The sequence below is a fragment of the Suillus discolor genome (genome assembly GCF_016758755.1).
Source record: "Suillus discolor strain FC423 chromosome Unknown F5147scaffold_46, whole genome shotgun sequence".
Classification (NCBI taxonomy): Eukaryota; Fungi; Basidiomycota; class Agaricomycetes; order Boletales; family Suillaceae; genus Suillus; species Suillus discolor.
In genome coordinates, this window is record NW_024541293.1 from 74,624 (window position 1) to 92,425 (window position 17,802).

General features: G+C 47.1%; 6 protein-coding genes across 6 annotated transcripts; 2 read left to right on the plus strand and 4 right to left on the minus strand.

Annotated features, from left to right (window-relative positions):
- Window positions 1-788: 788 nt before the first annotated feature.
- On the minus strand, window positions 789-1,920 carry F5147DRAFT_654896 (uncharacterized protein; the record flags this gene model as incomplete). The annotated part of the gene is made up of 6 exons (XM_041433915.1): window positions 789-904; window positions 960-995; window positions 1,141-1,234; window positions 1,338-1,378; window positions 1,663-1,773; window positions 1,827-1,920. The coding sequence occupies 6 exons, from the start codon at window positions 1,918-1,920 to the stop codon at window positions 789-791; spliced, it is 492 nt and encodes a 163-aa protein (XP_041290279.1).
- A 1,849-nt stretch (window positions 1,921-3,769) lies between these two features.
- On the minus strand, window positions 3,770-4,328 carry F5147DRAFT_639062 (uncharacterized protein; the record flags this gene model as incomplete). Its single annotated transcript, XM_041432993.1, has 2 exons — window positions 3,770-4,182; window positions 4,235-4,328. 2 exons carry the CDS (start codon window positions 4,326-4,328, stop codon window positions 4,028-4,030), a joined length of 249 nt encoding a protein of 82 aa, XP_041290280.1. The 3' UTR covers window positions 3,770-4,027.
- Window positions 4,329-8,710: 4,382 nt separating this feature from the next.
- Window positions 8,711-9,930, minus strand: F5147DRAFT_286391 (uncharacterized protein). Its single transcript, XM_041429038.1, has 2 exons — window positions 9,850-9,930; window positions 8,711-9,793 (listed from the first exon to the last, which is right to left on the minus strand). The coding sequence occupies exon 2, from the start codon at window positions 9,736-9,738 to the stop codon at window positions 8,950-8,952; it is 789 nt and encodes a 262-aa protein (XP_041290281.1). The 5' UTR covers window positions 9,739-9,793; window positions 9,850-9,930; the 3' UTR covers window positions 8,711-8,949.
- An 873-nt stretch (window positions 9,931-10,803) lies between these two features.
- On the plus strand, window positions 10,804-11,813 carry F5147DRAFT_776167 (uncharacterized protein; the record flags this gene model as incomplete). The annotated part of the gene is made up of 4 exons (XM_041441819.1): window positions 10,804-11,225; window positions 11,274-11,312; window positions 11,369-11,490; window positions 11,656-11,813. The coding sequence occupies 4 exons, from the start codon at window positions 10,804-10,806 to the stop codon at window positions 11,811-11,813; spliced, it is 741 nt and encodes a 246-aa protein (XP_041290282.1).
- A 1,450-nt stretch (window positions 11,814-13,263) lies between these two features.
- Window positions 13,264-14,596, minus strand: F5147DRAFT_286471 (uncharacterized protein). Its single transcript, XM_041429039.1, has 2 exons — window positions 14,113-14,596; window positions 13,264-14,055 (listed from the first exon to the last, which is right to left on the minus strand). Exons 1-2 carry the CDS (start codon window positions 14,441-14,443, stop codon window positions 13,364-13,366), a joined length of 1,023 nt encoding a protein of 340 aa, XP_041290283.1. The 5' UTR covers window positions 14,444-14,596; the 3' UTR covers window positions 13,264-13,363.
- Window positions 14,597-16,362: 1,766 nt separating this feature from the next.
- F5147DRAFT_809867 (uncharacterized protein) lies at window positions 16,363-17,574 on the plus strand (the record flags this gene model as incomplete). Its single annotated transcript, XM_041443431.1, has 1 exon — window positions 16,363-17,574. The coding sequence occupies one exon, from the start codon at window positions 16,363-16,365 to the stop codon at window positions 17,452-17,454; it is 1,092 nt and encodes a 363-aa protein (XP_041290284.1). The 3' UTR covers window positions 17,455-17,574.
- Window positions 17,575-17,802: the final 228 nt, after the last annotated feature.

The window sequence follows — 17,802 nt, forward strand, 5'->3', positions numbered from 1 at the left end:
CGAAATGTAGGTCCATCATACCGTATTCAATAGTACACACTACCAGTAGTATTATACTTAAAATATCGTCTCCCGCGTAACATATGGCGTGATATCTCAAAAGCTTGACTGCGCCATCGTCGAGTCTACCCTCCTGTCTACTATGTTCTCAACTGGAAGGTCGCCTACGTCTAGTTGCGTCAATCAATTTCTTTGTCTTTTTTTGTCCAGTTCCTGGTTCAGGCCCTTGTCGGATGGGAGCAGGACCATTATCAGACTGAACTGCTGGTTCGGCCCACGATTCTGCTTGTTTGGAGAGCCTGAACAGACCCATCCATCACTAGCGCTGAGTTGATTCCGTGTTCTTCTTCATATCGCCATGCCGCTTGACTTCATAGAGCCCCAACTATCCAATATGATTTTTGTGCGGTATCCGCGACCCTAATAGTCCATCTGTCCCTCATCATATCAATCCTCTATCTCAGGATAATTTTATCGGTGACGTGAATCTTGCTGTACAATATCTTGTGCCCTACTGCCATCAAGTTCTAGAACACGACTATCGTGGGCTGTGTTGCACGTTTTAATATGTTGTATCGTGCACTGGGGTCGTTGTTGTGTATCGCACAATCATTGAAGTTCGCTTTGAAGTTTTATACAGTGAATCCGTAGCTAGCGCGAAACAGGAACAGCAGTACATAGACTCTCGACTACTGTGAGAAGAGGAAAGACAAACGACTCGGAGAACAAGATACATAAGGTTGTATTTCCAGTGTTGTACACCCCCAGACATGCGTCGTGCTGTCATGCTACAACAAGGATACCGTTTTATGACATGCAAGGTAAAGTTCTATGTCAGGGTCTAACATGAGGATGGGCCCGAGTTTGAAACTGGATGCCCTGCATCTGGCGTAGAAAGAGCATCCTGTTCAAGAAGTCGAGTCAGTGGTGCACATTCATGATGTGATAGTAGACCTTACCTGTCTTATAGATAACATAGACAAGCCCACCTACAACTACAACGGAAATTATTACACCTGCAGCGGCAGCAAGGAGTGGGAGATTGGATTCCACTGCGGCAGCGAGGGCACTTTCCAAGTGAGAGTGGTCCATAGTAGTGACTTAACCAAATGAGATGGTAATTGTAACTGGTGGACTTACCGAGTACGTTTACTCGATTGTTATATGGGTGGGTGGCAAGACATCGTAGCTCCGTTCCAAAATATCGCCTCGCGTGTAACATGCGGCGTTGAAACTAGACAAAGTGAATGTTACATTCGTTAAAACCGCTTATCATGAGCTATCCAAAGCCTTTGCCAGACAAACGCATGTTCATTTGTAATTCTCTGAATACGAACCACAAGACACTGATGCCGTGGAAGAAAAAGAATCGTAGAGTCTAGACACAGTGAGTCTGTAGCTAGCGCGAAACGGAAACGACGGGACAAAGACTCTCCGAAATTGCGCGCAACCAGCTGTGAGACCAATGAGAACAAGATACATAAGAGTCCATGGTCGAATTTTTGGTGCTGTCACCATTGAACCTGCATCGTGCTATCACGTTAGAACAAGGACGCCGTCCTCATTGCGCAAGAAAAGGCCTGTGGATTCTCGTCGCCACATTCATGATTGCACTCACTCAGAAAGTGGGTGCAAACATAACCGCAGCACAAGCCAACGTACAACTCCCAAAGGCCGCACTGCATGCTATCACCGCAGGAGGTGCTAAAGGGGGTACGACTACGAGCGTGAACCCGGCGCCGGCATAGCAAGCGACAACCAAGCTATTGCATCCTGTTCAAGAAGTTGAGCCAGCGGTGCACGTCAATGATGTGATTGGACCTTACCTGTCTGACAAATGGCACAAGCAAGCGGACCCGCGACTACGACCTGAGAGACTGCAGCGGCAGTGAGGAGTAAGGTAAGGGATTTCAAGTTCATTTTTTCCCCAGAGAGTGGTGAATAGTAGTGGCTTGGTGGTTAGTAACAGAAGAGCCTGGTGGACGTTTTGAGTGTGTTTACTCAACTGTTATATGGGTTTGTGATAAGATATCGTAGCTCCGTTCCAACTTCCAAGTCGCCTCGCATGTAACATGCGGCGTGGGACTAAACACAGTGGACCCCGCTTGGCGTTAGCGGGGTCACATGCACAAGCGACAGGTCCATCATACCTAATTTGCAATACTGCCACACAGCGTTGCTTCATTTCTGACTTTGAATGACATTGCTAAGCTGCGGCACGTTGAGTATAACGCTGCGCGCAAGGAGTCTTCGAGCTGTCCAGTTTCTTACCGAAATCCGTTTTGAAGGTCCAAATTGTTCAGTGCGAAGGTGATAAGGTAAGCACCATTGATCTCTGACTTTGACCCTCGATCTACTAGGCGCTCCACGCTCGCGCCTAGTCGACAACTCCCAAGGGTGCTAATTGAAATCTTTCCTTCCTCGAAGTTGTCAACGAAGCTTCCATCAGGCCTTCTCGGTTCCAGATTCTAATGCGGAGTTCTCGCTGTGTAGCTTATACGATTGTCCCACTATCAATTTTTTGAAATTCTTATTTCCCACATGCCACCAAAAGGAAGGATCCGTCTATCGCCCCATCCTAGAACGTGCTGGAAGTTACATGGGCGTCCTAGGCTGTCTTATTACAGATATTGACAGCCATCCGTATATAGCCACGACACTGTGGGAAGTAGAAACAATGAATTTCAGTGGTTCGAGCACTGAACCAATGAGCCTCAATGTGTGTAACACTGAATCCACCAGCAAGAGTATTCATTGTTTCGGCTAATACCATAGATTTCATTGCCAGTGTGAGCACTCAGTGGTGTAAACAATGATATGTGACTATGAAATATGATAGATAAAACAATAAAATCTAGCGGTTAGGCCAATGAATTTTAATGGCATGACACATGAATTTCAATGGACCACCAAAAAAAGTGGGCGCGACCTATGAAATGATGCGGAGAAAACAACAAAATGTGAAAGATTAGCCAATGAATCTCAGTGGTGTGAGATATGAATTTCATTAGTGAAACGGACTTAGTGGAATTGTCGCTCTTCCTCGGATAAGGTAGACATGTTGGCATTTTTTTGTCATGTGACCGTTGGATATATTTGTATTATTGTTGATATATGGAAACGGTCCTGTGGCCCAGCGGTAACAGTGATGCAGCTATCATTGTCGGAGGTCTTGGGTTCAATCCCTGCCAATGGCAAATTATCCTGGGTTAAATGGTACATGCACATGGAGTATACCTGTGGGCACCCATAACTTGGTGCCATATTCTTTTGCTAAATACAAATAACCTATCAAATTCAATGGTTATGTCGTCAATAATCAGTGGCCGCACCATCGAAAGTCAGTGATTTGCCGCATTGAATTCAGTGGCCATGTCGACAACAATCAGTGATTCAACCACTGATGTCCATCGTCTTTTCGGGGGATTCAATGGCCGTCGATTCATTGCGCTACCTCATTAATTTCAGTGGCTCTCTCTATTGATTTTCAACGTTTTCTCCTACTTAAATTCATGGGCTTTCCTTTCCACAGTGACGAGTATCGTCATAGATCGAGAAACATCATTTACCTGTAATTATTATAGAAAGGAGATGACATGATATCTGTGCCAGTCCGCACCGGTATACGCAAAGCTACTTGTTGTTGTAGTTCAACGAGTCGCTCTTTATCAGTTCATGCATGAGTCGAGTCCACGGCGAACAGCCCTGAGGCTCAGAATTATCAAAATGTCCTGCAAAATTACAACATACTCACCATTGCCACGAAAAGAAAAAGAATCATAGTCTAGACACAGGGAGTCCGTAGCTAGCGCGAAATAGAAACATAGACTCTCCGAAAATGCATGCAACCGGCTGTAAGGAAAGGAAAGACAAACGGGAACAAGGGACATAAGGGACCATAGTTATATTACTGGTGCTGTACACCGCTAAACCTGCATCGTGTTGTCATACTACAACAAGGATGCCGTTCTCATCACACAGGAAGGGGCCTGTGGGTTCTCGTCGCCGCATTCACGATTGCACCCACTCAGGGAGTGGGTGTAAGCGCAACCACGGCACAAGCCGCCATACACCCCCCAAGGGCCGCATTGCATGCAAGCAGCACAGGAGGTGCTGCAGGGAGTGCGACCCCAAATGTGAACCCGGCACCGGCGTAGCAAGCGACAGCCAGGCCATTGCATCCTGTCAAGAAGTCGAGTCAGCGGTGCACATTAATGATGTGGTTGGACCTCACCTGTCTGACAAATAGCGTAGGCAAGCGGACCTGCGACTACGACCTGAGGGATTGCGGTAGCAGTGAGGAGTAGGGCGAGGGATTTGAAGTTCATCTCGACAGATAGCGGTGAGTTCAAAGTTCGACTGAGTAAGTTGGTGGTTGGTATCAGGTGAGTCTTAGTAGAACCCGTTGATGTGTTTACCCCAAGTTCATATAGATGGGGGACATGGAGGTCGTAGCTCCGCTTCAAACATCTCACCTCACGATTTACATGCAACTGTGATGTGTGCAAAGGAGGTGATAAGGTGAGCACCATAGGCATAGCCTCTAGAATGTGACAACAAGGCGCGACTCACGAAATGTAGGTCCATCATCTAATATATCTGCCGCGTTGTCCGCGCTCGCGACTTCACTGGAAGTTCGAATCACAACCGCAAGGGTACTAATTAAAATCTAAAAATCAGGCTCCTTCCTCACGGTGATGGAGAGGATGTCAACCTTTGATCAACCTTCACATTCTCAAGCGAAGTCCTTGCTCATGACTGCCCTATATTTTAAACTCCGAATGTTCCTCACATCAGATGTTGTCGTGCCCGTATGTAGAACGGATCGAGTGATTGTTGAGAACGTTGAGATCTCTCGCGCGTAGGTTGAGATTACACGCGCGTCCTAGGGTGCCTGATGTACAGGGATTAATAGTCACCCTAGCCACATGTATCAAGAGAGATCAATCACCTGTAATTGCGGAATATGATATCCATACCAGTCCGCACCGGTACGGGAAGATGATTATGCACCTTCAGGAAATATGCATGAAAGTCCGATATCTGAGGGCGGGTGCGCCTGTGCGCTCCGCGGCCCAGAATTTCCATGACATTCCGCCGTCGAAAGTGATCCGAGTCCGTCGAGCAAAGAATACAATCAAGTTGCGAAGTTATCGATCTTGCGGATTTATTAACAATGAATCGATGATCATAGGAAAATATGACCTTTTCAAAGGGGATGCAACGAAACGAGAAGTCGAGCAGTAGAGAAGTTGCGAGTACTCCGGCGAGTCCTTGCGGTCGTTCCTTGGCTGTCGGAGACGTTCGGCTGATAGTGAGTTCATGTCACCGGCCGGTCTTGATATACAAAAATCGTCGAAATGAGAGAGTGTTTCATCGGTAGGTTATTATGCACCTGCAAACTTGAAACTCTTGGTATGATCGGCAACATGAATTGTTATCTCCCATGTACACTGGTCATATCAAGAGGCCTCTACTAAGACGACTTCAAAGCGCAAGTTTAGGAAACGATGCTTCGCTGTTGACTTGAAGAGAATTCTGCCAGCTCGTGTCCGAAAACTTTAGTCGGACTTGGAAATCTACCGAAATAGAGGTAAATATAGTTGTGCCTGAACTCTCCCGCTTCCTCCAACATCAATATCACAACCCTCCAACGGCTGGGAATCGGAATGCCTAAAGAACAAGGAACAAGTTTATGAACACCGACCGGTCGACGTTTACACCAGTTTGCAAAAGTAATGTATTGCACCATCAAGCATGGTCACTACCCAAGCAAAACCAGAAACACGACTCACTGTGCCGCCCAGGCTACCGGCTCAATTTTCAAACCGGCTATGATGTGCAGACTGAAGTGCCATTCAACTAAGGTGCGCAGGTGAGTTATGTTGCACAGCAACCTGCTAGTACTCACGCCATTAGCCACACAAACCAATATAAAGCAGCATTCGTCATCTGACCCGGGGGTGCAAGGTTGACCCTGGGTTACACATGCACTGACAGACATAGATGATGTCAAAGCGACGACGAGGAGGAGGGAGAAGGAGAAACGCATTTTCTGTGCGAGGTGATAAGGAATCTTTTGAGGGGGGATGATGTCTTTGAGGATAGGGGAACACTGTAGGCCAATGACCAGCTTTTATACCCTGCATATACTTATGAGCACAATTCTGATCGATTTGGCAGAATTGTTATTGCTATCAGATGACAGAAATTTAGGCAGAACGTACAAGAATGTGTTCGCTTGATTACGACTATTGTATCACAACCCAATCTTTCACCCATCGCTTCATCATTTGAACCTGCAGTGGCCCTGCGCAGCGACCAAGTGGAGAAGTTGCTGCTCATTCTCGTGAATCTCGTCGATATTTCCGATCCTGATGAAGAACAACTGTTTCATGCTGTGACTCAACAACCTCCAACTCGAACGCTCGCTTGAACCTCCTGGTTTTTCACTCCGATCTCTCTCCACGATTTAAAACTTCAGTTCGCCATGACCCTGCAACTGCTGCGCAGGGACAACAGAAATGATACTCATTCTTGTGTAGTAGTACGTGGTCAAAATCCCTAGTACTTGTCGTGGTCATTCGCCACCACAGCTTTCTTTAAAGTTTCGCTCTCCATCTGACAATTCACGACGATATCGATCGAGTTCATCTGTGGCATACTCAGACGACACTGTACTCCCTCGCCTCTCGGAGACCAGGAACAGTACTTGTTGACGAAGCTGCTATAACGTGCCAACGTTCTTCAAAGTTCCTCTTCCACCGTGTCCGTGTCCCTTGCACCTCATCCAACATTCGCTTGATAAAGACGATCACTCCCGAGTTCCCCATGCCACTCTTTGATTGAAAGTACCGTGCAGGCAGGAACATGAATCCTCTCTATCTTTATCTTTGTCACCCCCTTTTTTACTTTAATCACAACGCGCGTTCCCATACGACCTTGTGCTTCACGGTGCGTTCGATCTTCTTACAGCCTCCCAATATTGATCATCAACAGCAATGCTTCGAATCGCTAGTTTCCATAGCCTCTTGAACTTAGGCTTAGTGGGCGACGAGCAAGACTAGGCAGGGTCAATCATTTTCAGATAAGTTCAGAGGTCTACATTACTCGAGCAGCGGAAATTTTGTCCAAAAACTGTACTGATCGACTATGCCACTGCGAATTAGGTATTGCACCATCAAGCACGATACCAAAGCGAAAGCAGAAGTATGACCCACCGACGCGATATGCCGCTCGGGCTTCCAGCTCAATTTTCATTCTGCCTATCCTGCTATACAGAACTTGCTCGAAGGTTCATTACCCTGAGGCAAAGGTGTGTCATGTGGTTGAATCCTGGTTGCACAGCAACCTGCTCATACTCACCTCACAATAATAGAGCACGCAGCAATCTTTATCTGTTTCGCAAGGTTGATACTCATTACTGCATGCACCGACAGACATAGATGCTGTCACAGCAACAACAACAGCAAGGAGGGAGAGACGCATTTTGTGTGTGAGGTGATATGGAATCTTTTGAAAGAGATCTCGAATTATATCTCTGAGGATGTGAGAACACTGCAGGATGACAACCAGCTTTTATATACTCATGGGCACGATTTTCGATTTGACAGAATTGTGTTAGTTCGCTCTAAATCTCTTCGTAATGCTCCACTCTTTGCAATTCGGAAATTATATTTGCTGCCAGACAATTGCATTTTGTGACCTGGCATCCGCTACAGGTACAGCGCATACAGCCTTCATTATTCCTGCGTAACACGAGACAGCTCACCAGTACTCATAGCCAAACACCCGGTTCTTCTTGATGATATGCAATCGGTCACCACGAGTATACAATTATAAATAGGCGTACACTGGGTTTTCACTGCTATGATTTAAACCTTCAGTTCGCCAACATTCGCTCGATGAAGAGAATCACTCCTGAGGTCCCCACGCTACTCTTTGATTGAAAGTACCGTGCAGGCAGTAATACGAATCCTCTTTATCTTTATCTTTGTCACCCCCTTTTTTCACTTTCATCACAACGTGCGTTCCCATATGACCTTGGGCTTCATGGTGCTTTCATCTTCTTACAGCCTCCCAATATTGACCAATGACTCGGATCGCTAGTTTCGATAGCCTCTCGAACTTAGGCTTAGTGGGCGACGAGCAAGACTAGGCAGGGTCAATAATTTTTAGACAAGTCAGACGTCTACATCACTCGAGCAGCAGAAAATTTGTCCAAAAACTGTACTGGTCGACTATGCCACTGCTAATTAGGTATCAAGCATGATACCAAAGCGAAAGCAGAAATATGACCCACCGGCGCGATATGCCGCTCGGGCTTCCAGCTCAATTTTCACTCTGCCAGTCCTGCCGCAATGTGACAGAGCTTAGCACCCTGAGGCCAAGGTGAGCAGGTGTGTCATGTGGTTGAATCCTGGCTGCACAGCAACCTGCTCATACTCACACCAATTGGAGGAGCCAATATCCCCAACATATCCAGGGCTCGCAGCAATCTAGATCTGTTTTGCAAGGTTCATACAGATCCTTGCATGCGCTGACAAACATAGATGCTGTCAAAGCAGCAACAACAGCAAGGAGGGAGAGACGCATTTTCTGTGTGAGGTGATATGGAATCTTCTGAAAGAGATCTTTGAGGATGGGGGAGCACTGCAGGATGACGACCAGCGTTTATATACTCATGCGCACGATTTTCGATTTGGCAGAATTGTGTTTAAAGGTTCTCTCTAAATCTCTTCGAATTCGGAAATTCAAATTTCCACCGGACTATTTTATTCTGTGACTTGGCTTGATGATCAGATATGCAATTGGTAACCACGAGTATAAAATTATAAATAGGCGTACACGTCTGCTATTTGAGACGTGCAAGGACCCTATATGCTGTTCGAGAAGTCTGCGGGACGATCCCCAACTAGATCGTTCCATCTAACAAATACAACAGCTGGATCAGCGGATACGCCCCTCCGCCCCTGCCTGGTGTGTTCGTGTTCCCAGCCACTGGCGACGAGGCGTCAGATGAGGACAAGGAGGAAGAAGTTGCGTGCTGGCGGAGCGGTGCGAGTTGAATGAGCCCGTGCTCGCTAGCTGAGTTGTTCCACGTATCGAGAGGGAGCTGGAGAGGTGACGCGAGGGGGGTGGGCCTGGGAGTGAATTGAATTGGATGGTTGGTAGTAGTCGCTTGCGCTGGAGTTCGGGTAGGGCTGTTGATGGTCGAACTCGTATGATTGGGCATGAGATGGTGCGGATGATGAGTTGTGGATTAGCGGGAGGGGTAGGGGTAGGGGTGTTCCATGATGGAGGATGAGCGGAGGACTGACTGGAGGGATAGCAGGATGGTTGTCCATGGTTGTCAGAGGGTCCAAACGAGGCAGCTGGAGATAACTCATAGTACGAATCACCATTTGGGCTAGCATGTTGCTGCGACTGCTGGGGTGGGTGTTCATACCTAGACTGTGATTGTGAATATGGCATGGGTGTAGGGTATGTGTTGGACGGTGGTGTTCCATACTGCGACTGAGGCTGTGATGATGAAGGGTATTGTTGGTGAGATGAAGATGGATGCTGGTATTGATTAGAAGTAGCTGGCTGACTGCTATATTGTCCAGGACCCCCTTCATAAGCAGACCGTGGCAAATCAAATGAGGAAGTGCGCGAAGCCTTGTATGTTACTCTGCCTTGCGAGTTAAACACGGGAGCGACTGATGAAAAAGGTGCAGTCTGCGCAGGGGGATGCATAGTTTGCCGTTGAGAGACAGCGGAGGATGCAGGCGGAACAGGAATGGCAGGAAGGCTTGCGGAAAACAATGTTAGTCAGGTTTGAATTGAACACGTTCTAAGGATGCTCACCGATCTACAAGCTGCGAGTATTGATATAGACGATGGCATAACGTTGGCGTTTCTCCAGTCGCCCGAAGCTCCACTTAGGGCAAGTGCGAGGGCATCAGCCTTTGCAGGATGCTTATAAAGCATCCTGACGCGCCAAGCACACGTTGACCCCCGCAAATAACACTGCCTGTACGGCACCAAAGAACATACTGTCATCGAGGATATGCTCGTATAGTCTATGATCATGAATCATTACTACTACAAAATATCGTCAACAAAAATTCGTCACGGGGCGGCAGATAAACGCACATATGGTTTGCATGAGACTGCACAGTGCATGAATATTCTCGGCGTTCTCCAAGTCCTCTGCCAGCTTGAAGACCATCTTCGCAATATATTCCTGCTAAAGGCTTAGCGGTCCGTCGTGAGGAATTTGATGATCTGACGACGGACCTCGCGCAGAATATTCTCTCCCTAATCAGACCCTTGCAAATATATATACCAAACGGACCTTGTTAGTGACAAGCTTGAGGCTCTTGAACGGTTACTGACATGGTTGAAAGCTATATAAAGGTAGAGACGTGGAAAAGTGGAACAGGTGTTCATTGAAAGATATTTGCGGGTCAAATTGCTTCACCAGCACAGGGTTCGAAGCAACTTCGGACGCCCTGGCCAGGTTTGCATTTGCACTGGGGTTGGCTCAGGGTTCGAAGTATCTTCGGACCCTCTGACCAAGGTACTGTTGCAAAGACCAAGAAATGAATTCAGCAGAGAGCGGTAATAAGTGCACATATGAACTCCATGAGACAAAGAAAGCAGCGACCTGGTGCTCACTGCTGCCTCTAGCTGTGTTGTTTGCAAGTTGCGTTGTCAAAATGCAAGACCCGACGGACAGACGGACCCCCCTGCCGGACAGGCGGACCCGGCGGACTTTCGAGAATTCCGGTTTCTTGGAATTCACAGCGTTACTCTCAAATGTTTTCCATAGGCCTACAAATTCCAGCACACGTCCTTCCAACTGTTGTATCAGCCGGAGATTCTGACGGAGACGACGATTACACACCGGCTCTGCCATCCGACCTTACTGCTTCCCACGCAGCTGGGCCTTCAAGCTTCGTTGCCCTCAAAAGCGAATCGAATACCTGTACACCGCCTCCAAAACGACACTACGTAGGACCGTCATTACCTCTCTCGCAAGCTCCTTACAATGATGATTCAGATTTAGATGTTAGGCCTCGACCACTTCCTGCAGCTTGTGCTTCACAAATAGAAGGAAAGTCAGGGGTGGAGGAGTTATTGGAGAGGGAGGAAAGTTCAGGAAGAGGCGACCAAGCTGAAAAAGCTTCAGCGGGAAGAGTAGATGCTTGTACCTCCAAAAAGTGGCGACTTATTGGCATGTACGTTTCATTCAACACGCGGTCCTCTAACTTGTGTACTTATCAAAGTCATACAGCACTTGATCCGACGAAAGCCAGGCCTCGTCAGTTCGTACGTAGCGCTCCGCCATCGTGTGACACTTTCCTTTGGACCGAGATGCTAGCGAAAAGACAGCAACGTCTTGCTACGAAGTTGCTGGACGCAAACGACGTGCAGCAAATACACCATCAGAAGAGGACTCGGGTGACACAGCAAAGCGACGGCGACGGGATGAAGATATTTGCAGTATGTGTCTTTTGACTGTTCGTTAATTTTAAATGGAACTTGACGCGTTATTTGCTAGTGCAAGGCTCGTGGTTCAGCCCTTATCTAGATTCTAGAGCGAGAAAAGGAGGAAGACAAGCACAAGCAGAGTGAACCCTCTGTTTCCTAGAAATGATATTTCTCTAGGTGGACGGCCTATGGACGATCAACAGAGGCAGAAGATGCTTCGGAATGCCAAAGGACTCGCAGAGCGTTTCGGTAGTGGGTGCAGTGGAAGTTTTCTGCAAGCTTCTGACACTACCAAAGACGCTGGAACCCCATTGAGCCTTTGTCGTGGACCGTAAGTTCTGCCGTCTTATTCGCAGTATATTTTTCTTGTATGATAATGTCTTATGTCGATATCTCTATACAGCGCTCGCTCTTGCTAAGAAAACATCTGCAATTTCATCTGGCACGATCGTTGCATCAAAATCACCAACCAGAGTGTCGGAGCAATGCGCTGTTGAGTTCCAGGCGAGGGTTCGAGAAGCTAAGCCCAGACGCATGATGCCACCATCATTCGGGCATCTTCAATTTCTTCTCCCTCGCAGGCTCTACCTTGTGGTCAGATTATTTATGTAAGTATATCTATCTATCTTTCCCTTCGCTGTCTCGCCTGTCTGTCTGTCTTACTTCTGTGATTTTCTGTTCGTAAAATTCATCTGAATTGTCTACATCAATATCGCTCGAGCAGCACGAAAATTCGTTCAAAAATAACTGTACTGATTGACTGTGTCACTGCGACCTGGGTATTGCATCATCAAGCATGATACCAAAGCGAAAGCAGAAGTATGACCCACCGACGCGATATGCCGCTCGGGCTTCCGTTCACTCTGCCAGTCCTGCCACACATAGCTTATTGGAAAAATCATCCTGAGGCTAAGGTGAGCAGGTGTGTCATGTGGTTGAATTCTGGTTGCACAGCAACCTGCTCATACTCACCCCACGATACCAACATATCCAGGGCTCGCAGCAATCTAGATCTGTTTTGCAAGGTCCAAACTGGTTATTGCATGCGCTGACAAACATAGATGCTGTCAAAGCAACAACAACAGCAAGGAGGGAGAGACGCATTTTGTGTGTGAGGTGATATGGAATCTTCTGAAGGGAACACTGAAGGACGACAACCAGCTTTTATATACTCATGGGCACGATTTTTAATTTGGCAGAATTGTGTTAGTTCTCTTCGCAACGGGAAATTCAAATTTCTTTATTCTGTGACCTGGCGTCAGCTACAGACACAGCGCAAACACCAGACAGCTCACTCATAACCAAACACCCGGTTCTTGTTCTTGATGATCAGAATATGCAATCATTGGTAACCACGAGTATAAAACTATAAATAGGCGTACACGTCTGCTATTTGACTCATTGAGACGCGCAAGGACCTTATGCTGCTCGAGAAGTCTGCAGAACGATCCCCAACTAGATCGTTCCATCTAACACATAAGAGGCGTCCGTATTGTCAACGGCCAAGACTTGTTGTGGTTCAACGAGTCGAGTGCATGGCGAACAACCCCGAGGTTTACAATTATAAAGATGTCCTGCAAATGTACCCACTGGCCTGTGAAGCAACAATTGACAAGCTAGGCTGCCCTATCCGAATTGCATTCTTAGTGTGCATCGTGAACACAACTCGCTTCCTTGTAGAGTGAGTCCCGTGCAGTTTCACTCGAAAAGGCATGCGATCGTTAACGTTCACCGCGTACCTGTTGTTGGTTTCCTGTCGCTCTCTACGATCTGGAACCCGGATCATGCTGCGGCTGATGTCTCATGCATCATGGATCATACAGTCTGCATCCTGTGCATTTAGTATGAGAAATCTATAGTAAGAGTACAGCAAGACGGAAACCCCTCATCCGTCGATTAACCCGGAGGCCCAAGCTTTATGCCACGAGCACAAAACCTGTGTCAAGTGCATCTGATCACGCGTAACCTTGAAGGAAAGACCATCCAATATTCTCTTCTTCTTTCTACTAGGATCCATCACAGAAAGCAGCGCTGTCTGCCACGAGAAGGGGTCCTGCCTGTACAGGGAAGTAGACACTGTAAGTCGCTCCACATGCACATCTGCTCTCTTTGTGCGATCAATACATGAATCGTTATCGCAGGGTGCCGTCAGATGCGGGTAAACTATTGAAAAGGCTTCAAGGTCCTTCATGCAATCCCACGGAGTGACGCATATCCAATTACGTAGCGGGTGTGCTGGAGATTGTAAGCCCCTGCTGGACCTGTCGTAAAAACTGCTTGAATCCGCCTCCAAATCGGTGAGGCAAGCGATACGGGTGATGCATGTAAGGAAAATAAATCCTGTCCAAATGTCGTGGAAGATCTTGCAGTCGACATTGAGACCCGTTAACGTCAGACTTTTGGGTTTCCCAGGAAAGGGGGAGTGTCCGCTGACATTGCGATCTGTATATGCATTTTGCACGCTCTCCATGACAAACAATAATAGGTGGGAGTCAATCGCAAGTGCTGGCGTAGCAAGTAACACCGGAACTAGCACGTTCATGTCCGGATCGAACTGAGAATCTGATGGGCGACATGCTATACAGAAATCGTTAGTCTACATCGTCTGCGTCTGTACATCGACGGGATAGTTACACGAGTCATCGATCCACATCCTCTTTATAGCGGAGATATAGTCAAAGACGAGATCGCTTTCTTTCTCAGCGTACGCTTTCTGCATGCGCAGAGCATTTGCAAACATGTTCAAGCTGTTGGGTCGGCGAAGCAAGATCGTGTGCAGGAATTCGGGGAGGATGGTGCGTCTCACCAGTCGAGAGACGAGACATAGGGAGACGGCAGTGGAATAGGGATTTTTATCATCATATTTCTCTTCTTGGGAAAATGTCGGCTTGGCCGCATATGTCAAGACGATGAGGGCAATCTCAATGGGAAGGTCGCTAATTGTAAAACGGATAGCAGGTTCCATGATGGGAGTGCAAGATGCTAACCTGGTTAGAACGAGTCCTGCCTTTAATACTTCCTCATCAATTGTAGCATTACATCCAGAGCAAGAGATGATTGTGTGGGACTACAACTTGTGGCCAATGGCCCATACCACAGTTACTTATTGTTCCTTCTAGGTCGCAGAAATCCAATGTACTCTTGTCCTGCGGAAATTCCTATTTATAATCCTCAAAGACCATCGTAGTCATGATGCGAATGTGGCACGAACCGTAGAATGTACCTTCCGACTAGACTCGACGACGCGCATATGGACTCTTTCAAGTTCCGTCATGGTACAACCCGCCCAGCCTTTTGAGATTCGGCAGAAGATTCTACCAGGGCTCAGCACTTCCCCATAGACATGAGGACCAACGAGCTGTGCGAGAGGTCAGTAACAAACAAACAACGCGTTGACACGGATCTCGCGCCACATCGAGTTTGCATTACATCTGATTAGTGGGCGTTCGGCTGTATTCATGCGTTTCAGAGACTCTATGAGACTTACACTTGGTCGTAAGCGAAGAATATTGTGTGTGAATAATAAATGATGCAATCACGCTGACGGTAGGGATGCTAGATGCAAAAACAGTATTGTGATTCGCATACCTCTAGTTCATGCTCCGACATCACGCACATCACAAAGGTAACCGTTTTGCAGCTGACATAATCTCCAGGTCAAGGCGGCTGTTTATGAAATGAGATTCACGAAATTTCTCCTATCATCCAATTACCATCAGCCTGAATTGTGCTGTATGCTACTGTACCGGATTCCATGTGCTCATGCCAGCTCTGGCTACTAGTATATGTTCGAAGCGAATTTCCAAGCACCGCTATCATGATATGCAGTCAGGTATGGTTTTAGGGTCGATCAGATGTTTATCTTCCCAGCGGTGTGTAACCCATCTTCCAGGCATAGAAAACCACAGAGCATTTGTACGATAAAAATATCAGCCGCATGGCGCCAATGATGCGGCCTGCCTCAGCGACTTTGACGGGGTGGCTGTGGCGGCTGTGCTCATTTGCTACTGGTCGAGGTATGTCGATCTCTGGATGAACGGGTCTAATAATTGTTTGGGAAACTGATGATAAGATCTGAGATTGGCTCATTGACGTAGTGGTGCTGATCCGAACCTGTATCTTTCGATACGAATACCTGTCATGCTGCCGTCGAAAGTGATCCGAGTCCGTCAAAGACAGGTGCGTCACTCGTGAGCGTCAATAAAACTAATAATAATATTGATATTGACACTCAGGTAATTTCTAACTCCGCCTATACTGGCCTGTTTGCCGCCGTAGGACGGGAAAACCTGCCGTACTGTTCTGAGCCTTAGTGACGATCATTTCAAGTACTCAGTTCACAATCGAACTTCTGTAGCATCGTATGATTGGTGACTTGGGCTGTCAATACTTCGGCCGGTACTTTTCACCAAGTCACCGAATCCTCTACTCAAACTCAACTAGTAAGCATCCATATTATTAGTCCAACCTCAAGATAGAGGCGCACTGAGAACATCGTTGCAGTGAAATCGGCCCGAGACCAACTTAACCCAGTGGTCAGCCATGCATTATAAGAGTTGTGCCATGAATGAGTCCATATGTGTGTCATCGACTCGGGTCGGAAGGTATATTCTATGGTTCGTGCCACATTCGCATCATTGCTCTTTGGGGATTACAAATAGGAATTTCCGCAGGACAAGAGTACGTGTGACCTAGAAGAAACAATAACTGTGTTATGGACCATCGGTCACAATTTTTTTTTATCCTCGTTGTCACAACGTGCGGTCCCACACACAACTTGAATATTGATGTACATATCTTGCTGCGGATCTGACGCCACAATTGATGCTGAGGGTATTAAAGGCAGGGCCATTTCTAACGAGGTACGTATCTAACCCTTACATCATGGTGCCTAAGCTTCCCATCGAGACTATCTTGACCATCTGCAAAAACGCAGCCCAGCCGACGTTTTCTCAAAGGGAGAAATATGACATTAAAAATCCTTACTCAACCGCCCTCTCCTTATGTCTCGTCTCTCGACTTGTCAGACGCATCATTCTCCCCGATTTCCTGCACACGATCTTGCTCCGCCGACGTCACAGCTTAAAGAAGTTCGCAGATGCTTTGCTTATGCAGAAAGCGTACGCTGAAGAAAAGAGCGATCTTTTCTTTGACTATACCTCCGCTGCACAGAGGATATGGATTAGTGACGCATTTGACTATTTCGTCTATGCAAAGGCCCGGTCGGAGGACCAAGACTCTCCCTTTCTTTTGCGCATCAGATATTTTCACCCAAGAAAAGATGAGGAGCGAGCGCGCAACATAAGCGTGTTGCTTCCAGTGATCCTTGCTGCGCCAGAACTTGCGGCTGACCATCGCAATGTAAGATATATCGTGGAGAGCGTGCAAGATGCATGGTCTTCTCGCACAGATCTTAATGTCGGCGGACACTCTTCTTTTCCCTGGAAAACCAAAAATCTAACAATAATACGTCAACCACGGGAGGAGGACAGGAGTTACGACGAAGTCAAAACACATGTTTTCTTTGCATCAATCCTACATCTCACTCACCTAATCGATTTGGCTGAGCACTCAGACACTTTTCGCGGCATCAGCTGTGGTGTAAATTCGCCAAAAGTGCCGGTGTGTTTTTGGATGATAGACAATACGTGGGATTTTATGGAGAGCCTTGAAACCTTTTCAGTGGTCTACCCGCATCTGCCTCCCCTCCACGATTTCAAGTCAATTTCATATGCCGCATATGCCACAAGGGGAATAGACTTGCATGTGGAGCGATTCACGATGTCTGCTGCCCTTTACAACCAGGATCCTGACTCCTTCCGGTGGGGGCCACCGTGGTTTCCCGTGACGGATCCTGGAAATAAGAGGATACATTCGGATGGTCTTTCCTTCGAGGTTACGCATGATAAGACCCACTTTTCACAGTATTTTTACTCTTGGGATAAAGCTTGGGCCTGTGGGTTAACCGACGGATGAGTGGTACTGGATGTTAGGCAGATGATGATAAAGGCTTTGATATAACTATCTTGGATATGTGCCTGCTTGCCATCGGTTTTCTGTCTTACTATACTTTCATTATAGACTTCTCAAGCTCAATGGGAGACTGCATGATTGATGAGCCATTAGCCGCAGCATGATCTCGGTTTCATATCCCAGAGAGTAAAAGGAAACCAGCAACAGCAGGTGCACGATGAATGATCGCATGCGATAGACCGTCAGCGAACAAAGCAAACAATTGAAGAAGGTTGTGAATATTTTACGCTGGACCCATGAACCACGCACGGCGAGACTCGCTTTACAGTGAGAATTTTTCAAAGGTTGCAG